General features: G+C 40.5%; 1 protein-coding gene across 2 annotated transcripts in view; it reads left to right on the top strand.

Annotated features, from left to right (window-relative positions):
• The window catches only part of PIGG (phosphatidylinositol glycan anchor biosynthesis class G), an 82,212-nt gene that overhangs the window by 44,974 nt on the left and 17,703 nt on the right, over nucleotides 1-19,535 (top strand). The window contains exon 11 of one of the 2 annotated variants that reach the window (XM_008634546.2): nucleotides 8,041-8,204. The exons of the other annotated variant lie outside the window; for it this stretch is intronic. Coding sequence (XP_008632768.1) covers nucleotides 8,041-8,204 — 164 coding nt within the window. The remainder of the gene's footprint in view (nucleotides 1-8,040; nucleotides 8,205-19,535) is intronic. 2 annotated transcript variants of the gene reach the window in all.

Raw genomic sequence — 19,535 nt, 5'->3', positions numbered from 1 at the left:
TGTGTGCAGACTTCCTGAGAAGACTCTCGGTCCCATTGCTCACGTCATTGATAAAGATGTTAATATCAGCCCCAGTGTCAGTCCTTCTGGCTAATCACTAGTGATTGGCCTCCAGATGGGCTTCAAGCTGCTGATGGCAGCTCTGTGAGCTCAACAATTGAGCAGTTTCCAGTCCACGTGATTGTCCAGCTTCCTAGCCTGGACTGCATCCGTTTGTTTGCCTGAGGAGATGCTTAAAAGTGCTTGTGAGGCGAAAGCGCGTTAGATAGATGTAGCCCATGTATCTTCAGCCAGTACAGCGTGATGCAATAGAAAATAAGAACTTCTTGAAGAAATAGTTTTGTTTTGGAAGTGTAATGTGGCAGGTTAAATGTGTTTTTTCTACTCTGAATGATGCCAAAAATGTGGTACTAAATTTTCTGGAAAAATTTACGTGAACTTTGAAGCAGCTGTAAACATTTTCCAGAAATAAGCTATTAGAGCTGTCAAGAGCTTGATACATCTTTCTATTTGACTCTGCTGTGTCAAAGGGTTTTTTCTTACACCAATAAAAATGTATTTATGCAAGACCAATAGAAGGTAACAGGATCTGGTAACATCTGTTTTGGCTTTCTAGTTGTCTTAAACTGGTGTTATTGGAAAGACTTTCCTTTTTCATGACTAATGTTTTGCAATTTCAACTACCCTTGCAATTGAGGATTTTTTTTGTTTTTAGAAGACTGGAAGAAGTGATTTCCATTTTACTTGGCTACAAATTGTGTTTTTGGATATCCTGCAGTTTCAGAGCATCTGGCTAGGCCCCATCACTCTGCTGGCAATTTTGACATTTCTTCTAGAAGTGCTTCCTTTGGAAATAATAACTTCCAGTATGATACAGATTTCAATAAACTTTAGGATATCTGAAAAATTAGTTCTGACAAGGGAATTTCTTCCATGTAATGTGTTGCTAAGTCACAGCATCCAAACCTTGTAAATGAGAAATTTTCCATTGCTTTGTTATGAGCCAGATTTCTGCATCTTGTAAGACTGTAAGATCTGGAAAATGATCTGGGTGATAGTTATTTACCAGAACTATTGTTAGAAGCACAGCAAAGCTTTTTCCCCCATGTTGTCTCCCATGATGGTTTGTATGAAATAGAAAAGGTCCAGATAAGAAGCTGCCTTTTTTGTCCCATCACATGTCCCAAAGCTCCAGCTTTGAAAAGATTATTTTGAATTAGCAATGGCTTAGCAAAAATTCTGAGAAGTCATTTTAGCACAGGACCTTTAAAAATGTATCAGTTGCGGAAGAACATGCTAACAGTCTTCCAGAATTTTTTTGTGTGTTTCTCCACTTGAAAAATCAAGGTGTGTGCATGTTCACCATGCCCAAGACTGATTAAAATGACAAATGAATTATAATAGAACAGGAAGGATTTCTTCCATTTTCTCTCTTTATTTCTCTTTTTATTTTTCTATTTTCAGAATATCTTAGAAATGTTTCAGAAATAGAGAAATCAATTCTACTAGTGAAAAAAGTGCTTTTAAGAGTTGACAGATGGAATTTTCTTTCACAATCCCTCCCCCCACTCCTTACAGAACAAGTTTTTGATTCTCTTTTAAAATTATTGTAAGTACCTTCATATTAGATGCCTTTTTAGGATGGAGATTAAGAGTTTGACAAAAATACCTGTCTTTAGATGTTAGCTTGTTCTTTTATTCTCTGATGAAAAAACTGTTCTGAAGGTATGGAAAGAAACAAATCTAATCATACAAAGCTAGCACGGACCTCTTTTTTTGCATTTCACAATTGAAAGCAGTTATCTGATATACAAAATATTAGCACAGAAAAGTAGAATGGCTGAGCTGATAATTCATAAATTACAGAGGCTACAGAGGTGCCTCAAAATCTAATTAATGCTCTCTCTTCAATTCATAAATTTCTCTCATTTTATTCTGAGAATAGCTTTTCCAGTCTGGGGTGGTGTTTCCAAGGGCTGAAGGAACTTCTTCCAGAAATGATGTATAATTTCGTTCCTCTTTTATGTTGTTTTTCTCAGTATGTGGCATTCTGATCTGCATTATCTCGGAAAATCAAAAAGCTAACAACATACAAAACCGAATTCTTCATTACTGGTTTTTTAAAAATATATTTAAGTATCTCCTTCCCTTTCCTTTGAGTTCTGTCTGGGGTATGAACGACTTGTTGCAAAGGGAAAACTCAGTTTGTATAACTTAAAATCAGGATTGAAATGTTTCTTTGGTTTATTAGTAACACATAATTAACTGACAACTATATATTGATAATTAACTGTCAGTCACTGAACTATAGATGCAGGACCCATACCAGATAGAACTTTTTCACTACAGGTGAACTTTTACCAATGTGTACATGCACAAAAAAAACCCCTTTCCCCTGCACTGGGACACCCATCTCCCAAACACGTGGAGGTAATCTCTCCCCTTGAGGTGTGTTTCAGTCTCTTCTCATGGCAGTGCAGATTTCCCTGTTTACTCACAGCTCCTGTGACAAGTGCAGGCACTCAAGCTTTAAGTCTTTATATATCTCAAGAGTACCATAGACAAGTGACTCAGGTGAAGCTATAGATGATTCTGCATGGTTGTGTACATTTTCCAGCTTTTCCTTAAGTGAGTGATGAATGGTGGAGCTCTGGATGTACCCATACTGGTTTAGTAACAGATATTAATTGTTTGAATAAGCCATTTAATCTTTTTCCTTTATGTTGTGGGAAAACCAGGAAGGTCTTTTCTTGATGACAGCTTCCAGATTCTCGCCTTACTTCTGTGCCTTCCAGTGAAGTGACACTGTGCTTACTGAGTAAAGTTCAGGTGTCCCAGGTTTAGCAACTACCTGTCCTGTCCATGACCATCAGTGCTGGGTGCTTACATTTTGACTGACTTAGGACAGGGTTGTGTTTCAGACAAAGCATGTATGATTTGTTCTGAGATACTGAATAAATATTAAGGAAGCACATCTGGGTTGTTTCTGCTGGAGCAGTCCATCAAATTCTCACCTTCATATTGACCTCTGTTCAGCTTGTCTTGGTAACAGATTGTCACTTGTTTACTTCCTCAGGAGCGAGAATATCCATGCTAAAATTCTAGAGGAGAGATGTGAAGGAAGCACAACTGTATTATTAGGCATGATGTGTACTGGTGGCATAGATTTAATTGTCTTCCCTGACTTTGTTTCTTTAAGTTTTGTGGTCACTAGAGCTATCACTATTAAACTGCCTGGGTTCAGAGTGGTACTAGGGTTTTAATTTCCAGACAGGTGTAAAGCTCTAATGTAGCATTCAAAAAAATAGCAGGCTTATGGTTGAAATACAAAAATTGAAAACCAGTGAAATTTGTTGGTGATACAGATCACATTGGATACTAAATTTAAACTGTGCTAGCTAAATGAGGCAAGAGAAGAGAAATATAAATGAAATGTGGAACACTTCCATCTGGAAATAGGAGAGAGGTTTGGAGAACTACTTTTTGCACATATCTTGGTGTGATTATGAAGAAAATGAGACTTGCCCATGTTGCTGAGCCTTTATTAAATCTTGGTAGACAATACGGTACATAATGATTAAACCAGTAACTCTGTCTTGCTGTGTGTGGCTTGTAAGTGATGGCCTTTTGAATAAGATAGTAAAAATAGCCTCGTTCAGGATAGCATATTTAATGAATGAGGCACTGTTCTTCCAGAAAAGTTTTGTAGGGTCCTTCAAGACTTTATGGAAGTACATCTGTGAAAATCTTAAGTGTACAAGGCTGATAGGAATGGATACAGCTCTTCATTAGTCAGTTGCTGTAGCTGATGAACATGGGGAAAGAAATGAAGTGCCTGGGTGTGGAAGCTAATCTTTTGATTTTGAATGTAAGTATGAAAAAAAAAAAATTAAGGGTGGGTTGAAAACAAATGCCTTGATCTTACACTTGGTTTTGCATTCTACACTTCACTGTGCCAGAACCCTGAGTGCCTCTCCTGTCTCAGACTTTAGTTGGCAGACTTCAAGGTCATCTCCTTGACTGAGAGAGGAGCTGATGGGAGAAAAGCAGAGCGAGGGGCCTCGCCCTTCTTTCTGTTTCGTTCTGCTTTAATCCGATGCTTTACTGCCTGTGTTGTATCCCAGCTATGTAAGCAGGTATGTGTGTGCCTATCTTGTTGTTTCTTGATCCTGGCCTGGACCTGGACCTGGACCTGGTGGCTGGCCTTTCTGGCCTAGTGTTGGACTTGCCTTGTCACTACAGACTTGCAGTTCCTGGACTGTATCTAGCCCTGATCACTGTCTCTGGATCCAGCCCTGACCTGGACATGCCACTGAAGAATCCTGACTTAGTGCTCTCACCTGCCTTGTTCTCACACTCATTTCCCAGCTTACCTTCCTTGGCAGAACCATCTGTCCCTTTCTGCTGACAATTTGAATCTAAAAGGCAAATTTATTAAACGGTTTTAACTTAAATGGGTAGACTATGCATGATGTCATTTTTCCAGCATTTTAGCAAGATTTTTGTGAATAGTAAGCAGAGGAAAAGGTTGCTCACACAGGTTGTGCGGTCTTCATGCTTAGAGGTTTTTAGAGATTGTCTGAATAAAGTGCTGTGTTATTAATGTGGAAGCTGGGTAAACCCAATTTGTTTTCTAGTCTTGTTTTAGTAATTAAGGTCTTCGCTTTATTTATCACTTTGTGTAAATTGATGAAGAGAAGCAAAGTCTAAAATACTCCAGTATTGTCAAAAATAGATGAAATTAATACATTTAGTCAGAATGCTACTTATTTATCAGGATATTATTGCAAGCTTGAGAATCTCTTGATGAATTTTTCAATGAGCTTGAATAATTGATTGTCTTCTCCTAAGCCCTGAGTTGTCCGTGTCTCATAACTCAGCAGTCATTTCCCAAAAGTATGTTGTATCTTTATCATTACTATTTGTCCTTAAAATGCAGTGAGAATAGAAATAAATAACTTGGTGGTTCCTCTTTAATAAACCAGCTCTTAAAAAATTTATTTTGCAGTAAATATTGCTAAAAATATTTTCATTACCTTGCATGAAAACTCATAAATGAACAAAAATGCCATGTATTTATTTATTAGTCTTGTGGGGACTTGTTGCCATGCTTAGAGCAGTGTATCTGCAGAACGGGAGAAGGAAAATACAGTTCCAGTTTCTGGTGGTTTTTATCACTGGAGGAAACCAGAATAGATTTGTACATTTTTAGAATCATTTATATCTAATTCATCTTGCCTTTAGGTAAAAGAGATGGACTGAGTGACATTTTAAAGTGACGTTAACTTTTTTTTGTTATGATTTCAAAGCACTGTAGGATAATTTACATTGGAAAGGACTTCAGCAGGTTGACAGTTCAGTCCCATTTTCACAACAGCATCAGCTGTGAGGTCACAGGGTGTTGAAACCTCCAAGGTCTGTCCAGAGGCAGAGAACCTTTCTGGCCAACATTTTCTGAAATACTAGAGTGATATGTTAAAATAAAAGGAGGCACTCTGAATTGTCAGTTATTTATGCATTGTGTGGAGTATTAGAGTTTATAAGCTATGAAAATTTAGTGTAAATACACGGATTTGTCTTGGAGAAAGATACCTAATGTGAAGAAAAACTGCTTCTTACCACTTAGCAGGGCTCTTCCAGTATTGGTGGCAGTAGTATCCATCAGGCTTGGTAGATTCATGGTAGGAGTAAGATGTTTGGACACTTCTCAGTGTGACTGGAGTTGTAAGTTTGTGGATCCAAATGTGTGCATCCTTGTTCTACAGCTATGTCACTTTAAACAATGTCAAAGCCAGATGGAGTGAACCCTGTGGGGAAGCAACTCAGGGAGTTGGGAGAAGGGGGAAAGCACTGTTCCTTCCTCCAGGTTCCTTACTTTGTCCTGACGTGCTTCCAGAGAGGAGTACATCTTTTTTCCTGCACTTTTTCTGCAGGACCAGTGGCATGCACTGCAGTGCTATATTTATTCTTGCGTCTTCTCACATACAGTATGATGGGGAGTTGCCTCAAGGTGCCAAAGATCAACCATGTGCATGTGCCCGTGGAGTAAACTGTAAAGACACCTTTCAGCTCTTCCTGACATGAGCAGGGAGGATCTCCTGATATCTCAGCTTTTCTACTCTGCACGCATCATGCAGAGGAGAAAGAGAGGAATGAAAAATAAATAGATATGATGGGCAAAAGGCCTGCTGCTGTGGACAGGGACTGGGGGAAAAGAGAGCAGGTTCCCTCCCTACCTGTCCCTGTCAAACTCTTGCTTGTTGAGAAGCAGCACCCTGCCCAGCACTCAATGCTACACTTAACTTTCTGTTCTTTCCCATGACCTCAGTTTCTTAAACCTGAGGAGTTGAACCTGAGGAGTAGCCTTATCTTACAGCTTTCTTTTCCAGTCCCATAGTATGAATTCTAGGGCGCAGATATGCTTTTATTTAGCTGCTTATCCTTAGTTGTGCTTTGCTTTGCTCCCCTGGCATTGCTGGACATTACATTAAGTGCTTAACAATATTTGGTTACACTGGTGCAGTGATTTACTACAGTGGTGCATGATGAAAGTCAAAGTGAGGAAGACTAATTGCCATAAGTCAAGATTCTTCTATTGTATGATATCTTTGTAAAATCCATGCCATATTGCCCTCTTACAGTTTCAGATTCGACTTAAATTCTGGGGATGCCTTCATGGTGGGATTCATGGGGACAGTAGCTGCCTGTAATGAGCTCTGAATGGTTCTGTCAACACAGATGGGTTTTTTTCTCTTGAGATTTTAGAGCTGTTTCAGGAACAGTTTTTTTGCTGGTGCCTAGTTAGCTGTGTAGCTGAAAAAGCTACCTATCTTTTGTGGTTCCCTGTGTGCTCTGGTCTTTGTGACAGAAGTGTGTATTTGATGATGGCACTTCCTTGCTAGGGTAACTTGCAGTTCAAGAGGACTGCTGCCACTAAGGTGAGCTGAGGTCAGGTTTGAAGAAAGTGGGGAGCCACCACACCTCATATGCTCTGCTGGGATTGAGTCTGAGGCAATTGGTGGTGACAGCCCTTACATTTGTGTTGTTCTGGAATTCTGTAGGTGGAAAAGGAGGGGTTTATGGCTGTTAGAATATCGGTGCTGGATCAGTTTCTCATGGTACAGCAAGAATATCTGAGAGCTTTCTCACTAGTCTGAGGAAACCTATCTGTTACCTGTTAATTTAAGAAATTTTATGCCTTCATAGGGTGTGTTTGCTACTTTAGATATTTGGGTAAAGTTAAATACTTTGGGATTTTCAGTGGAAGACACTTCCTTCAGTTTTACATTGTTCCTTGTTATTTAGTGGTCTTGGTCACTGGAAAAGAAAACTAGGTAAAACATACTGGACTTTGACAGCTCTTGATACTTTAATTGCTGTATGTTCCTTCTATTTTTCTCTTGGTAGGTTTAAATGCCTTTTATTTATGATTCAGGCTATCTAGACCGACTTCTGGTCTATTTCAATGCAACCTTATGTGGTATAGAGACTTGGGAAGGAGAAACCTCTCTAAATTTGCTTGTCTTAATCTGTGTACATGTGGGAACTTGTGCCGTGAGGCAGGCAGGTGGGCGATGTAGTGTTCCATTACAGCTCTAATTTAGAGTCCTGTTGTGTCTAAGGGCAAGAAATATTTATTTCCTGGTGTAATTTTAGGCAGCAGGCCTAAAATCTTGTATTTGAACATGGTGTGATGAAAAATGCATCCTTTTCATTAATGTGACTGAAGTGTAGCTGTTTATTTTAAATTCTTTTTTAAAATGTAACTTATTAAACAATGGACATGTTAGCTTGCAGACAAAATAAGGCAAGCAAAATAGCATGCTGTTTATGCCTTTGTTAATCTGTAAATCGTTACTAAAAGCACTGGTTTGGTAAGCTGTTTTATGGAAATTCAGATGTAAAGAATATTGGTCAGTGTACACTAAAGCAATTTAAAGTGTAAGTCATTAATGGGTGCAATAATTAATATTATTCTAATGCATTCTAAATATATCTTTGGAGATATTTAGATATTTACTATTTTATCCCTGTTTTCAGGGAAATTCAAATGGCATTGCTACTGTGGATGTTTCAGCAGGTTTTGTGGGACTAGACAGCTATGTGGAGATACCAGCTATCTTCCTCACAGCATTTGCAACATATGCGGGACCTTTGCTTTGGGCCATCCATCTGCTGTGCTACTTGAGTTCTGAAGTTAGCAGGTAATAATTTTTGAACTGAAGTAATACTTCTCTATGTACTGCAGATATAAATACCATCCTTAAAATGTATACCTTTTCAAAGAAATTTTTGTTCACATAATCTTTTTCCCTGAAAGTTAGTTCTGTATTAAAAAAATGCATGTTCTTTTTTTCGGTATTTGTTTGTATCACCTAACTCTTCCAGTTTCATTTTATCTGCAGAAGTTTTGCTCTGGGAATTTACATGTATGTTTTACTAATTTGTTTCTTAATGAGTTCTCAGTTTGCTGTGCTAAATTACTTAAAATTTTCGTACGCTTTTATGACAGCATGTTCTGCCTAAAAACATTTTTCTTGAAACCTTTTAAGTCAGAGACCTGAGAAGGACTTTTTAAAGTAATAGAATAGAATTCAAATTTAACTAACATGATGTTCTTTGAATGTCCCTCTTTGACAGAGTGACATGCAAGGTTTAATTAATAAAACGTACTAATATTATTGTATGTTACTGGTTATTGCAGTCATTTGTAGCTAAAATATTTGTACTTCTGGGTGTCTTGTGTGGTGAATGAGTTAAAGTAAAATGAATTAATGCATTGGAATTTTAAGAAGACAGTTGTAAAATACTAATGGAATTTAAGAGTATGCATATAAAATCCAATTTGACTCTCTAAAATTGCTTTTACCTCATCATTCGGGGTATTTAAACTGAGTGATACAATATGTTAAAATAGAAGAGTTGTGAATTCCATATTGTATCGTATCAGTGCACAAATGCCAGAACTTGATGTATTTTCACAGAATTAACATTTGACAGTGACTAAATTCTTGCCATCTCAGAGTCTTTTCTCTATTATCTGTGGAATTTAAATCTACTTTTTTTTTTTTTTTTAGTGATGAAAAGAATATTGCAGTAGGCTTGGCAGGTGGGATTTTAGACAGTATTTAGTTTATCACAACTTTTTGCTTTACACATTCTCATCCTCTCTAAACCTCTGACCTCTTTTTATCTACACAGTGTCATCTGGTCTCACCCTGTCAGTGACTTGTTTTCTGGCTTCTCTCTTCTCCTCTTGCTCGTTTGTTTTGGGCTATGCCTGCACTGTGTACTTGTGTTAGCTCGGTTGTGTTCATTAATGGTGTAAGGAGATGGGATCACCAGCTGACCAAGCTGGACAGACCAGTGGAGGTTTTTGAGCCAGGAGGCACCTGTTCTAACAGACTAATTCCTGCACAGTCACTGTGTCCACTTTCTGTATTAACAGGCTCATTTAACAGGTATTCACAGTGATTAACCTTTGTTTACTGATTTGCCTGTCTGCTACATGGCTCTCTAAAGATGTCTAGCGCTCTGCTTGGTTGCTGTGGATTTATGCAGCCTAGTGCTGGGCCATTGATCTACTCATGCACTCCTTAGTGTAAATTGAGATGCCCTGTAGAACTTTACCTCTTAGTCTGAGGCCAGTTACCCTGAAGTCATCTTTGGTCTTAAATAGATTGATACGGTCTAAGTACTTGTGTTTGAGTATAATACTTCTGAAAGCCAGACTTTACTCTGTTTTTTTGCTTCAGGAGGAGTAGATGTGGAGTACACTAGTTATTGATGTCTTGATTTGTGTAATCTCAGAAAGCCCTTTCTTGAATTTTCCTTACTACCTGCTGACTTGACACCAAACTGAGTTTTAACTCTGTTTCTAATGCTCCCCAATTTAGCTTTAGTTACTGCTTTGCTCAGTCAATAAATTTTTCCAGTATCCAAACTCTTCAAGTTTTCTCCATTCTTTCTGCTCTATTTAAGAAAAGTGTGACCATGTACATATAAAAAGTGTTGCTACTTGTTTTCTGGTAAATATGTGACCCATGAATCTGGGTATTGCTTGCATTCTATGAATGTCCTGTTTTTCCCAATTCCTGTATACCTCTGCCATGATTTGTTTCAAATAGCATGGTGCCATTTAACTGTTTACATCAGTGTTTCTGCTGTGGTGGCTTTTTTTAGTGGTCCCCCTCTCTGTTCTTCATCATTACACTGTAGGTACTTTGGAACTGACACTTTTTGCTTGAGCTTGGAGGCTTCTGAGCACTGTAGAGAACAATGCCTTGGTGGCATTGTATGGGGAAGGAGAAGAAAAAAAAAATGAGCTCCCGTAATTTAAAGAACTGCCGTTTTATTGTTGTTTAAAATCTAGACTGCATGAACACTAGTGATGAACACTACCATACAATGATGAAGAGAAAATTATAACATACAGCATGTTTTTGGAAAGCTCTTCTAACAAAACAATGAAAAAATTTCAGAGACAAAATCTTTGAGTATCTGTACTTGTTTAATAGTGCTTCAAATAATATGCCTCTACAGTAGTGCTGGTTGTTGTTCTGATGTTTTCCTGGTTGAATTTTTGCAGATTAAACCTCAGCTAGTAGTGTTGCCAGGTACAGTGCTGGCTTAACCTGCTCTCAAGTGGGTAGCTATGGCCTGTAACACCCACATCACTTATGTAAATAGATTCCATCAAGCAGCTTGTGTCTGTAGCCATTTTAAGGTTCATTTGGGTCAAGCGGTTAGGCTGTTTCCTCAACAAAACTACATAAATATGGACTGGAATCTCTAGCTGCTGGGACTTGCTTAAATTGGTATGTTAATCTGCTCAGAACTCTGTATGCTTTTTATTTTACTCTTGTGCTTTGCCATTGCTGTCCAAATAATTGTCTTATTACTTGGTTGTTACTTCTTGGAACCTAAGCTGAAACTGCAGAAGGCGGGGGGTCTGCTGCTTCATGTGTTTTGTTAAATATATGGGAGACTGAACTTTAAAAAAAAATGTGCTAGATGCTTTAGGATGTTCTTTATAAAAGCTTCTTATTAACTGTTTCATAGCAATGTGCCTTGGTCAGGGGAATTCAAACCCCTACTTTTTACTGTGGTCCTGAGAGCAAGATGAAGATGTGCCCAGAGCCACTCAGCAGTGTCACTCTTAGCAAAAAGCCTTGCATTCTGCAGCCTGTTTTAGAGCTGTTGCATCTGAGGAGGTTGGCCTGGATAGGAAGGCCTGGCTTCAGGGCTGTCTTTGTTAATTTCAGCCACTTGCAGAGCCCATGTAATTTACAGCTGCTTCAGTTGGGTTGGCTTACCAGAGCTTCTTGCTGAAATTCTTTAAAGCCACGTTGTATTGGGCATCACTGCCTAGGGGCAAGTATGCACTCATACCATTCCCCCTTTTGGCACTTTGCATTTATGCAGCCGCAGAATACCTGAGACTGGAGTCCAAGCCTCCTGTCCAAAGGAGGGTCAGCCAGAGCAAGCAGAGATACTCCAGGGTCTTCTTGAGCAACTTGCTCCAGCATATAGCAACACGTGGAGTTACAGTTGTTCACTGGTGTTTAAGGGGAATGTGTTGTATATCATTCATCCTTTCACTGAGCACCAGTGAGAAGAGTCTGAGTACATCTTCTTTACTTCCGCCCATGAGACGTTTGTGAACATTGGTGAGAACCCTGCCAAACTTTCTCTGCTCAAGTTAAACAATCCCGGCTTTCTCAGCCTCTCACTTTGTCAGATGCTCCAATCCCTGAGACATCTTTGTGAGCTTTTGGATTTGCTCCAGGACACCCATGTCTGTCTCGTACTGGGGACCCCAAAACTGGATCCAGAACCCCATATGTGATCTCACAACTGCTCAACAGAGAGGAAAGATCACCTCCTTCAACCTGCTGGCTCTGCCTTTTGCACTACAGCCCTAGGTTGGTTCATGGGAACATTGCTTGCTCGTGCTCAATTTGTTGTCCAGCAGGAGTGACGTATGTCCTTCTCTACTTACCTACTTTCCAGATGGTCAACCCCAAGCCTGTTCTGGTGCAGGATTTGGTGTCTCCCTTTGTTAAACTTACTGAGTTTCTTGTTGGTCCATTTCTCCAGCATGTCAAGATGCCCCTGAGTAGCAGCAGACCCATCTGCAGACCCAGTTCCTGTGCAAACTGCTCCTCCCAGTTCTGCATTGTGAGCAGACTTGCTGAGGGCGTACTGCCCCATTGCCTAGTTTATTAGTGAAGACATTAAGCAGTACTGGCCTCTGTGTGACATCCTGTGGTTGATCACCGGTGACTGGCCTTCAGATGGAATTTCTGCAGCATCTAAATAGTTTTTCAGTTCACCTGAATGTCCACTTTTCCTAGCCTGGATTGCATCCGTTTGCCTGTGATGGGATGAGAGACATTAAGAGCCTACTTGTGAGATGAAAGTGCATTAGGTACACGTAGCCCGTATGTATTTTGCCGGTATGGTAAGGTGGAATAGAACGTAAGGAGGTTTTTGGATAATACATTTGCTGTGGAAATGTAGTTTGGAAGTCCTTAAATAATTTGCTTTCATCTGAACAAATTTGTGAAACTATAAGATATTCTCCTCATATGGAAAGGTAAATGTGTTTCTAAAATAATTAAGTGGCATGTGATAGACACTAACATGGATATTACTGCCACTTTTAATCCTTCAGGCTCTCCTGAGAAACTTGGCAGCATAAATGTGAAGGGATTTTCACAGACAGAAATAGAAAGAACTCTTTAGGTTCAGTCTCCATGGAAACTGTGCAATAACTCTTGAAACTATTTTTGAGATGGGGAGTACTGATTAAACTGATGCCTGAACTTAACCAAGTGTTCTGTGTGTGACTTGCATAAATTCCCGTGAGCACCTGGTTCATGTAGAAGGTAGTTTTTACAGTGACCACTCTATTGCTCTGGTCTGAAGTAGAATTTTGGATTTTTGGGTCCTTATGACTGGAAAAGGGCCATGTTGTTGGATAATTTGACCTATATTATATGACCTCACTGTGCGTACACTCCAGATGGATTCAGTTTCCAAGCTCCTACCCAAACAAAATTGTCATGTGGGTGATGTTCACAGTGTTGTGTAATTACCACTCTTCAGTTAGGCATCGTGATAGTTTTCAGGTTACCAGCACATTAAAATCTGTGTTTTAGTTGGTTTCGTTAGTTAGGTGTCAGGGTGAACTGGTGGGCGTTTCCTAGCACTAGAAGGCTGTGTGCCTGTTCGTTTTTCTTCTTCAGTTATCAAATGTTGTAACAGTGTTTTCACATTAGCAAGTGGCTTTCAGATACCGAAAATGAATGCACGCCCAACAGGAGGGTGTTAATAGTTGCATAACTTTAATGTTATGCCTTGACTTTGTTAATGTAGAACTCCAGCACAGCAAACTTAAATTTTGCTGTGAATTCTTTTATAATGCTAATCTAAACAGAATTAGGAAGGTGTGCTAGCTAAAGGAATTTCAGCAGTTAACGTCAGCTTTTGCCATCTTCAGCCTAATGTGTTTGATTGATCGAGTCCCCCATTCACTACCCATGTTAGTGCATTAATAATTGTTCTTTCTGATGTAAGCTGGACATGCAGTGAGTGTTTCAATATACCTTTCTTTTTGAGTCCTAGGTAGAAAGTGCAGCCTTCCTTAAATACAAAGGAACAATCCAAACATTTTCCACTGAACCCTTCAGTATTTTATACAAGTAGATTTTAATTCTTCTATTTAACCCCATTCTGTCTTACTTTGGTCAACTAAAGCTGAAAAAAATGTTTGCATCTAAGAGTGTATGCTGCTGCATTCTCTAGAATTGTAATCCTTGTTATCTGTTGTACTGCCAGCAGTCTCATTCTCTAAATAAATTTTTAAAAAAGATACAGAGGTCATCTACTTGTTTGTTGATATGCATGGAAATTTGGAAGTGATTGGCTAAAACTGGGCTGGGGTTTTATTGCCACCAGCTGGAAGAGTATTCTACTCACTTAGATTTTTCCTGAGATGCTGTCATTGTATAAATGGCTGAAGATTTCTCTTGGACTTTGTTACTGCTCTATGATGGATACCTGTTCATTCATTCCTTTTTCATGTTGTCAAGACCCTGACTTTTCCTATGAGACTTCCTCCAGGCAGCCATGACTCTCAGTATTGGAAAGTATTTTCTAATTGGAAAGTGATCCAGCAAAATAGGGTTCCCTCTGTTATAAATAAATAACAAATTGCTTCAAAGCCTTTTGCAACATAAATGTCATCGTTTTGCTCCATGGACCAATTTTAGGCACTGAAGCACTTTCTGTGTAAATATTAAGGAATGTTGTGTGTGCACAGAATTTATAAAAACACAGATTTGGGGTAGGTTAGGTTATTTTTGTTTTCTGTAGATGAAAGTAAGCATCCAAATAGATTCGGAACTTAAAAAATAATGATCTAATTTTCAGTAGAGTTAGCATATCCAGCATGAGGTTTGCTTTCCAGTAGTGACTGATGACCCTAATTGAGAACTTGTCCTCCAGCGTGCTAGCTACTGCCCAGGTTGTTGTAGAGTTATCCACTTGGCTTTTAAATGCTCTTACTGGTGCTATTTATTGCCATTGCTATGAGATTTATTCTCATTGGCAGAACTGCAGTCTGAGGTAGAGACCACTTCGAGTAACATCAAAAAAGCTGTACTTCATAATTTAAGTAGTCTAACACTTATTCTTTGTGGATAATACTGATTTGAAAGGGTTCTGAAAGTCTTTTTGATTTCTGCCCAAGCTCTGATTTGAGGTTGTCATGGTTACATTGTCTTCTTCCTCTTGTTCTTCTGGTTTTCATGTGACTTATGCTCAAGAGCACATAGCTGAGTTGTCAGTTCTCATTGCACCTGTAAAGCTGCAGCTACCTAGAGTGCAGGTATGCAGTACCACTTTGCTCTGCAAAAGGATAGTATTTGTCCTTTATTTCTGTTTGGAACCTCTGTGTTGTGAGACAGTGTTTTTCTGCCATCCTGTATGGTTAGATTTCCAAATGTTGCTTACAAAGAGCAACATTTTAAAGAGTTCATAAAATGTTAATACATGCAGAGCGTACTGAATACATTAAGACAATCAGTATTAACAATGTTGGACATGGGTAACCTAGAGGAAATTTTGTGTTCCAATGGTAAGCATACAGAGTATCCTCAAAGAATAATGACAGTCCAGCAGAAACTGTTAGCAGGACTCTAAAAAGACTTGAAAAGCTGAAAAGATAATAATGAAACATTGGTTTTTTGTCTGTAAATAAACTTATGGCAGTCCTTCCTATTGTTACTGAACTATGGCTACTGAAACTTAACAAAGGAAAGCTAACTTTCATCAAAATTGCAGGATAATAGGTGGTAATGCAGCGTGTTATTTTCAAAAACCACATCATTCCACAATAAACAGAATTTTAGTAAATTATTATGAAAGGGATTAGGTTTTTCTACACTGCCATGTAAGAAAATGTTGATTAGTCAGCCCAGCTGATAGTAGATGAAGGACTGTGAAGCTTGGTGCTGCTGTAAAATGAAGTTTCATTTTCCTGTGTGCTTTCCCACTGTCTCTGACTCACTGTTCTTCATTATCTCTTGCTTGCTATCTCTCCTCTCATTCCTCTCTATCCCTTTCTTTACCTTGATTTCCTATCCCTCTCTTGTTATCCTCTTGCCACCACCACACCATCCCTTTCCAAACTTCCCTTCTCTCTTGGACACACTTTGTACCTGTTTCTCTTACTTTGTCTCACTTGCATGTGCATCACCTCTCTCCCTCTCACACTTGCATCAAAACAAGACTGTTCCATGTAGACTGAGAGACCAAGGTGGAAGGCACAGAATTACAAGAGTAAATATTTAGTTATGCATATGAGGTGCCCCAGTCAAACTGAGGCACCTGGATGTGGTTTAACACCTTTGTTCATGCTCCTTTCTCACTGTCCCAGTCTCTCTCTCTCTCTCAGTCTAGTGCTACACCTGTCTTGTGTCCACCCCCCTCAATTGTTACTCCCTCTTGCTTTCCTACTGTGTCAGATGCTTGCCTTTCTTGTGCACTTTGCCTGTCTCTCCTGGCTATGCTTTCATCACCCCTCGTGGTTGGGTTTCCCACCTTTTTAATGTGCAGACTTTTCCCACTTGCCACATGTGTGTGCTTCTTGCCTCTTGTGCATGAACTTCCGGTCCTTGCCATGCTTACCTCTCTCTTACGGGCTTTCCCACTCTTGTGTTCTCCTCTTCTGTGCACTCCTGTCACTCTCATGCTTCTGACCCCTTGCAAGCATGCTTCTCCCCGTCTTGTGCATCTGCACGAGCTTTCCTCCCCGTGCTCTTCCTCACTCACACTTCATGGCTCCCTGACTCTCCATCATGGCTTTTCTCCCTTTCTCATGGTCACTTTCTCCACCTCCCATATATGCTTCTCACATATATGTTCTTCCTGCTTTATGTACTTTTTCTACCTTCTCTCACATACCTTTCTCCCTCTCTCTCATCTGCTTCCCTCACCTTTATGCTCTTCCCCTGGCTGGCCCAGTTCTCTTCTCTTTTGTGTGTTCTCGTCTTGCAGCTCTCCCCTTATGTGCTTCCCTGTCTCATGCATGCAACTCTCCTTGCTCATGCACTTTCTCCCTTTTGCAGGCATGCAAATGCTCTCTCCCTCTCTCATTTCAATGTGCTTTGTTTTTCTCTTGCTTTCTTGTACATGTTCGGTCTCTTGTGTCTTTGTCTTGTGCATCCTTCTGTCTCTTGTTTTTCCTTTTTGTGTCTTCCTTTCCCTTCTGTGGCTTTTCTCCTTTCTTGCATGCTTTGCCATGTTTCACAGATTTTCCAGCTCTCACATGCACTCAAATACTTTCATATGCAAATTGCTTGCACTCTCCCTCTCTGTCCAATGGTAAATATTTTACTTGGGTCCTCCTCTCCCACCCTTCTTCTTTCACATGCCTTTTCTTCCTGTAGCACTTCCCTCCCTCATTCCCTTTGCCTCTTTGTCTTCTACCTTCTCCTCTATATGCTTTCCAGTCTCTTGACAGACATACTTTCTTGCATGCACTCCGCCTCTTCTGAGCTTGCACTTGTGCTTTCTCCTCCCCACTTGTTCTCTGTCCTTTCTATCTCTATAGTTCTTCTAAATCTGTAGAGCTTCCCCCAGCCATACGCTGCTTTCGGCTTGCGTTGAACCTGCTTTTCCTCTCTCTTAGATTTGCATTTATTCTCTCTTGGGGATTTCCTATTTGTCTTTCATCTTTCTTGAGTCCTTCCCAAAACAGAGTGGCTTTTTCTTCTCTCTCCCCTCTCTCATTTTCTCCACTTGTTCCTCTTCCTCTTCTCTGTTATTCCTTTCCCACATCTCTTCCCCCTCTCACTGTGAGGCTTCTTCTCTCTCTCTGCACCCATATTTCCCTCTCTCTGATAGGCTTTGCCTTTTTCTCATGTGCTTTGCTTTGCCTGTTCCTCATCTGTATCTTCAGTGATCTATACAAGGGGATCAAGTCACCTTTAGTCAATTTGCAGATGACACCAAGTTGGGCAGGAGTGTTGATCTGCTGGAGGGCAGGAAGGCTGTGCAGAAGGATCTGGACAGGCTGGGTTGATGGGCCAAGGCCAGTGGTATGAGACTCAATAAGGCCAAGTGCTGGGTCCTGCCCTTTGGTCACAACAGCGCCATGCAGTGCTATAGGCTGGGGGCAGAGTGGCTGGAAAGCTGCCCGATGGAAAAGGACCTGGGGGTGCCGGTTGGCAGCAGCTGAACATGAACCATCGAGTGCTCAGGTGGCCAAGAAGGCCAATGGCATCCTGACCTGTATCAGCACTAGAGTGGCCAGCAGGACCAGGGCAGGGATTGTCCCAGTGTACTTGACACTGGTGAGACTGCACTGTGAGTTCTATGTCCAGTTCTGAGCCCCGCACTACAGGAAGGACATAGAGGTGCTGGAGCATGTCCTGAGAAGGGCAAGGGAGCTGGTGAAGGGTCTGGAGCACAAGTCCTATGAGGAGCAGCTGAGAGAATGGGATTATTTAGCCCAAAGGAAAGGAGGCTCTCTACAATTACCAGAAAGGAAGTTGTAACAAGGGGGGGGTCAGTCTCTACTCCCAAGTAGCAAGTCATAGGACAAAAGGAAGTGGCCTCAAGTTGTGCCAGGGGAAGTTTAGATTGGATATTAAGAAAAAGTTTCTTCACTGAAATGATTGTCAAGGATTGGAACAAGCTGCCCAGGGAAGTAGCTGAGTCACCACCCCTAGAGGTATTTAGATGTGCAGATGTGGCACTTTGGGACATGGTTTAGGAGTGGACTTGACAGTTCATCGTTGTACTCAAAGATCCTAAGAGTCTTTTCCGACCTAAGAGATTTTATATGCTTTTTGCTTAAATGTTCCCTCTCATGCTTTCCCTGCTATCCAATGCTTGCTTTCTCCTGCATGTTTTGCCTCTCCTGCCTTTCACCTGTGTATTGTGCTGGGCCTCTCTCACGTGCCTTTTTTTTCTTCTAATTCCAAACTTCCCTTTCTCATTCTGTCACTTTGTCCTTGTGCTTTGACCTTTGCGTCTTGTGTGTACTTCCCTCCACTTGTATTGTTCTTCTTGCACGCATTTTCCCTCCTTTTTACACTTCTCCCCTTACATACATTTCATTCCCTTCTGCGTGTTGTCATCTTTATGTGCACATTGCTTCTCTCTCACACACTTCGTCTTCCATGTGGGCTTTACCTGTCACATGCTCTGCTGTTCCCTCATTTGAGCTTTCTTGTGTCATGCACTTTGCCTTTCTCTCTTTTTTTCTCTCTTTCTCTCTGCTTCTCTCTCCTCAGTGTTTTGTGCTCTTGCTTACCTCTTGTGCATGTGAGTTTTGTCTCTTGTGTGCGTGCTTTGCCACTCTGTCTCCCTCATATGCATTTTGCAGCTCTGTCCTCTGTGCTTTGCAGTCAATGTGTTGATTTAGGCACTTTCCTCTCCTAGTCTCTCTTGCTATAGTGTCTAACATTCTTCTCTCTCATGCATTTTCATCTTCCAGTTTTTCCCTATTTGCACTTTGTCTCTCTCACTACAGCTTTCTGTCTCTCACTATCCCCCTTGTCTCACTTGCTGTCCCACTCTCTGCCTCACTGTACTTCTGCCTTCTGCTCGCTGTCCCTCCCTCTCAATCACACCTCCCAACCATTCCTCTCCTTCCTGAACTTTCCATCTCTCTCTGCATCTCTTTTTGCCTCCCTCTTCCCCATCAATCTATCTCTCTCTGGCCTCTTTCCTTCTCTTCCTTCATTTCTTCTGCTCTGTCTTATCTTTCCCTCTCCCTGAGATGGGCTTTTCCTCTCTCATTTGTGTCCCTGCTCCACAGCTTTTCTTGTCTTCCAGACATGTTTTGCCTCTCACTCACTTTGCTTCTCGCACGATGTATTTTCCTGTGCTTGCCTTTTTACATTCTCCCTTGCTTTGCCTCTTTCACTTTCTCCGTTCCTCATGTGCTTTCTCACCTCTTTGACACATTCTCGCATGCACTTTCCCTCTCTTTCATGCTTTCATTCCCTTGTGCTTTCCCT

The sequence above is a fragment of the Corvus brachyrhynchos genome, unplaced genomic scaffold (genome assembly GCF_000691975.1).
Source record: "Corvus brachyrhynchos isolate BGI_N302 unplaced genomic scaffold, ASM69197v1 scaffold22, whole genome shotgun sequence".
Classification (NCBI taxonomy): domain Eukaryota; kingdom Metazoa; phylum Chordata; class Aves; order Passeriformes; family Corvidae; genus Corvus; species Corvus brachyrhynchos.
Note: the sequence above shows the minus strand (reverse complement) of the source record. Positions and strands in the feature narration are given on the sequence as shown.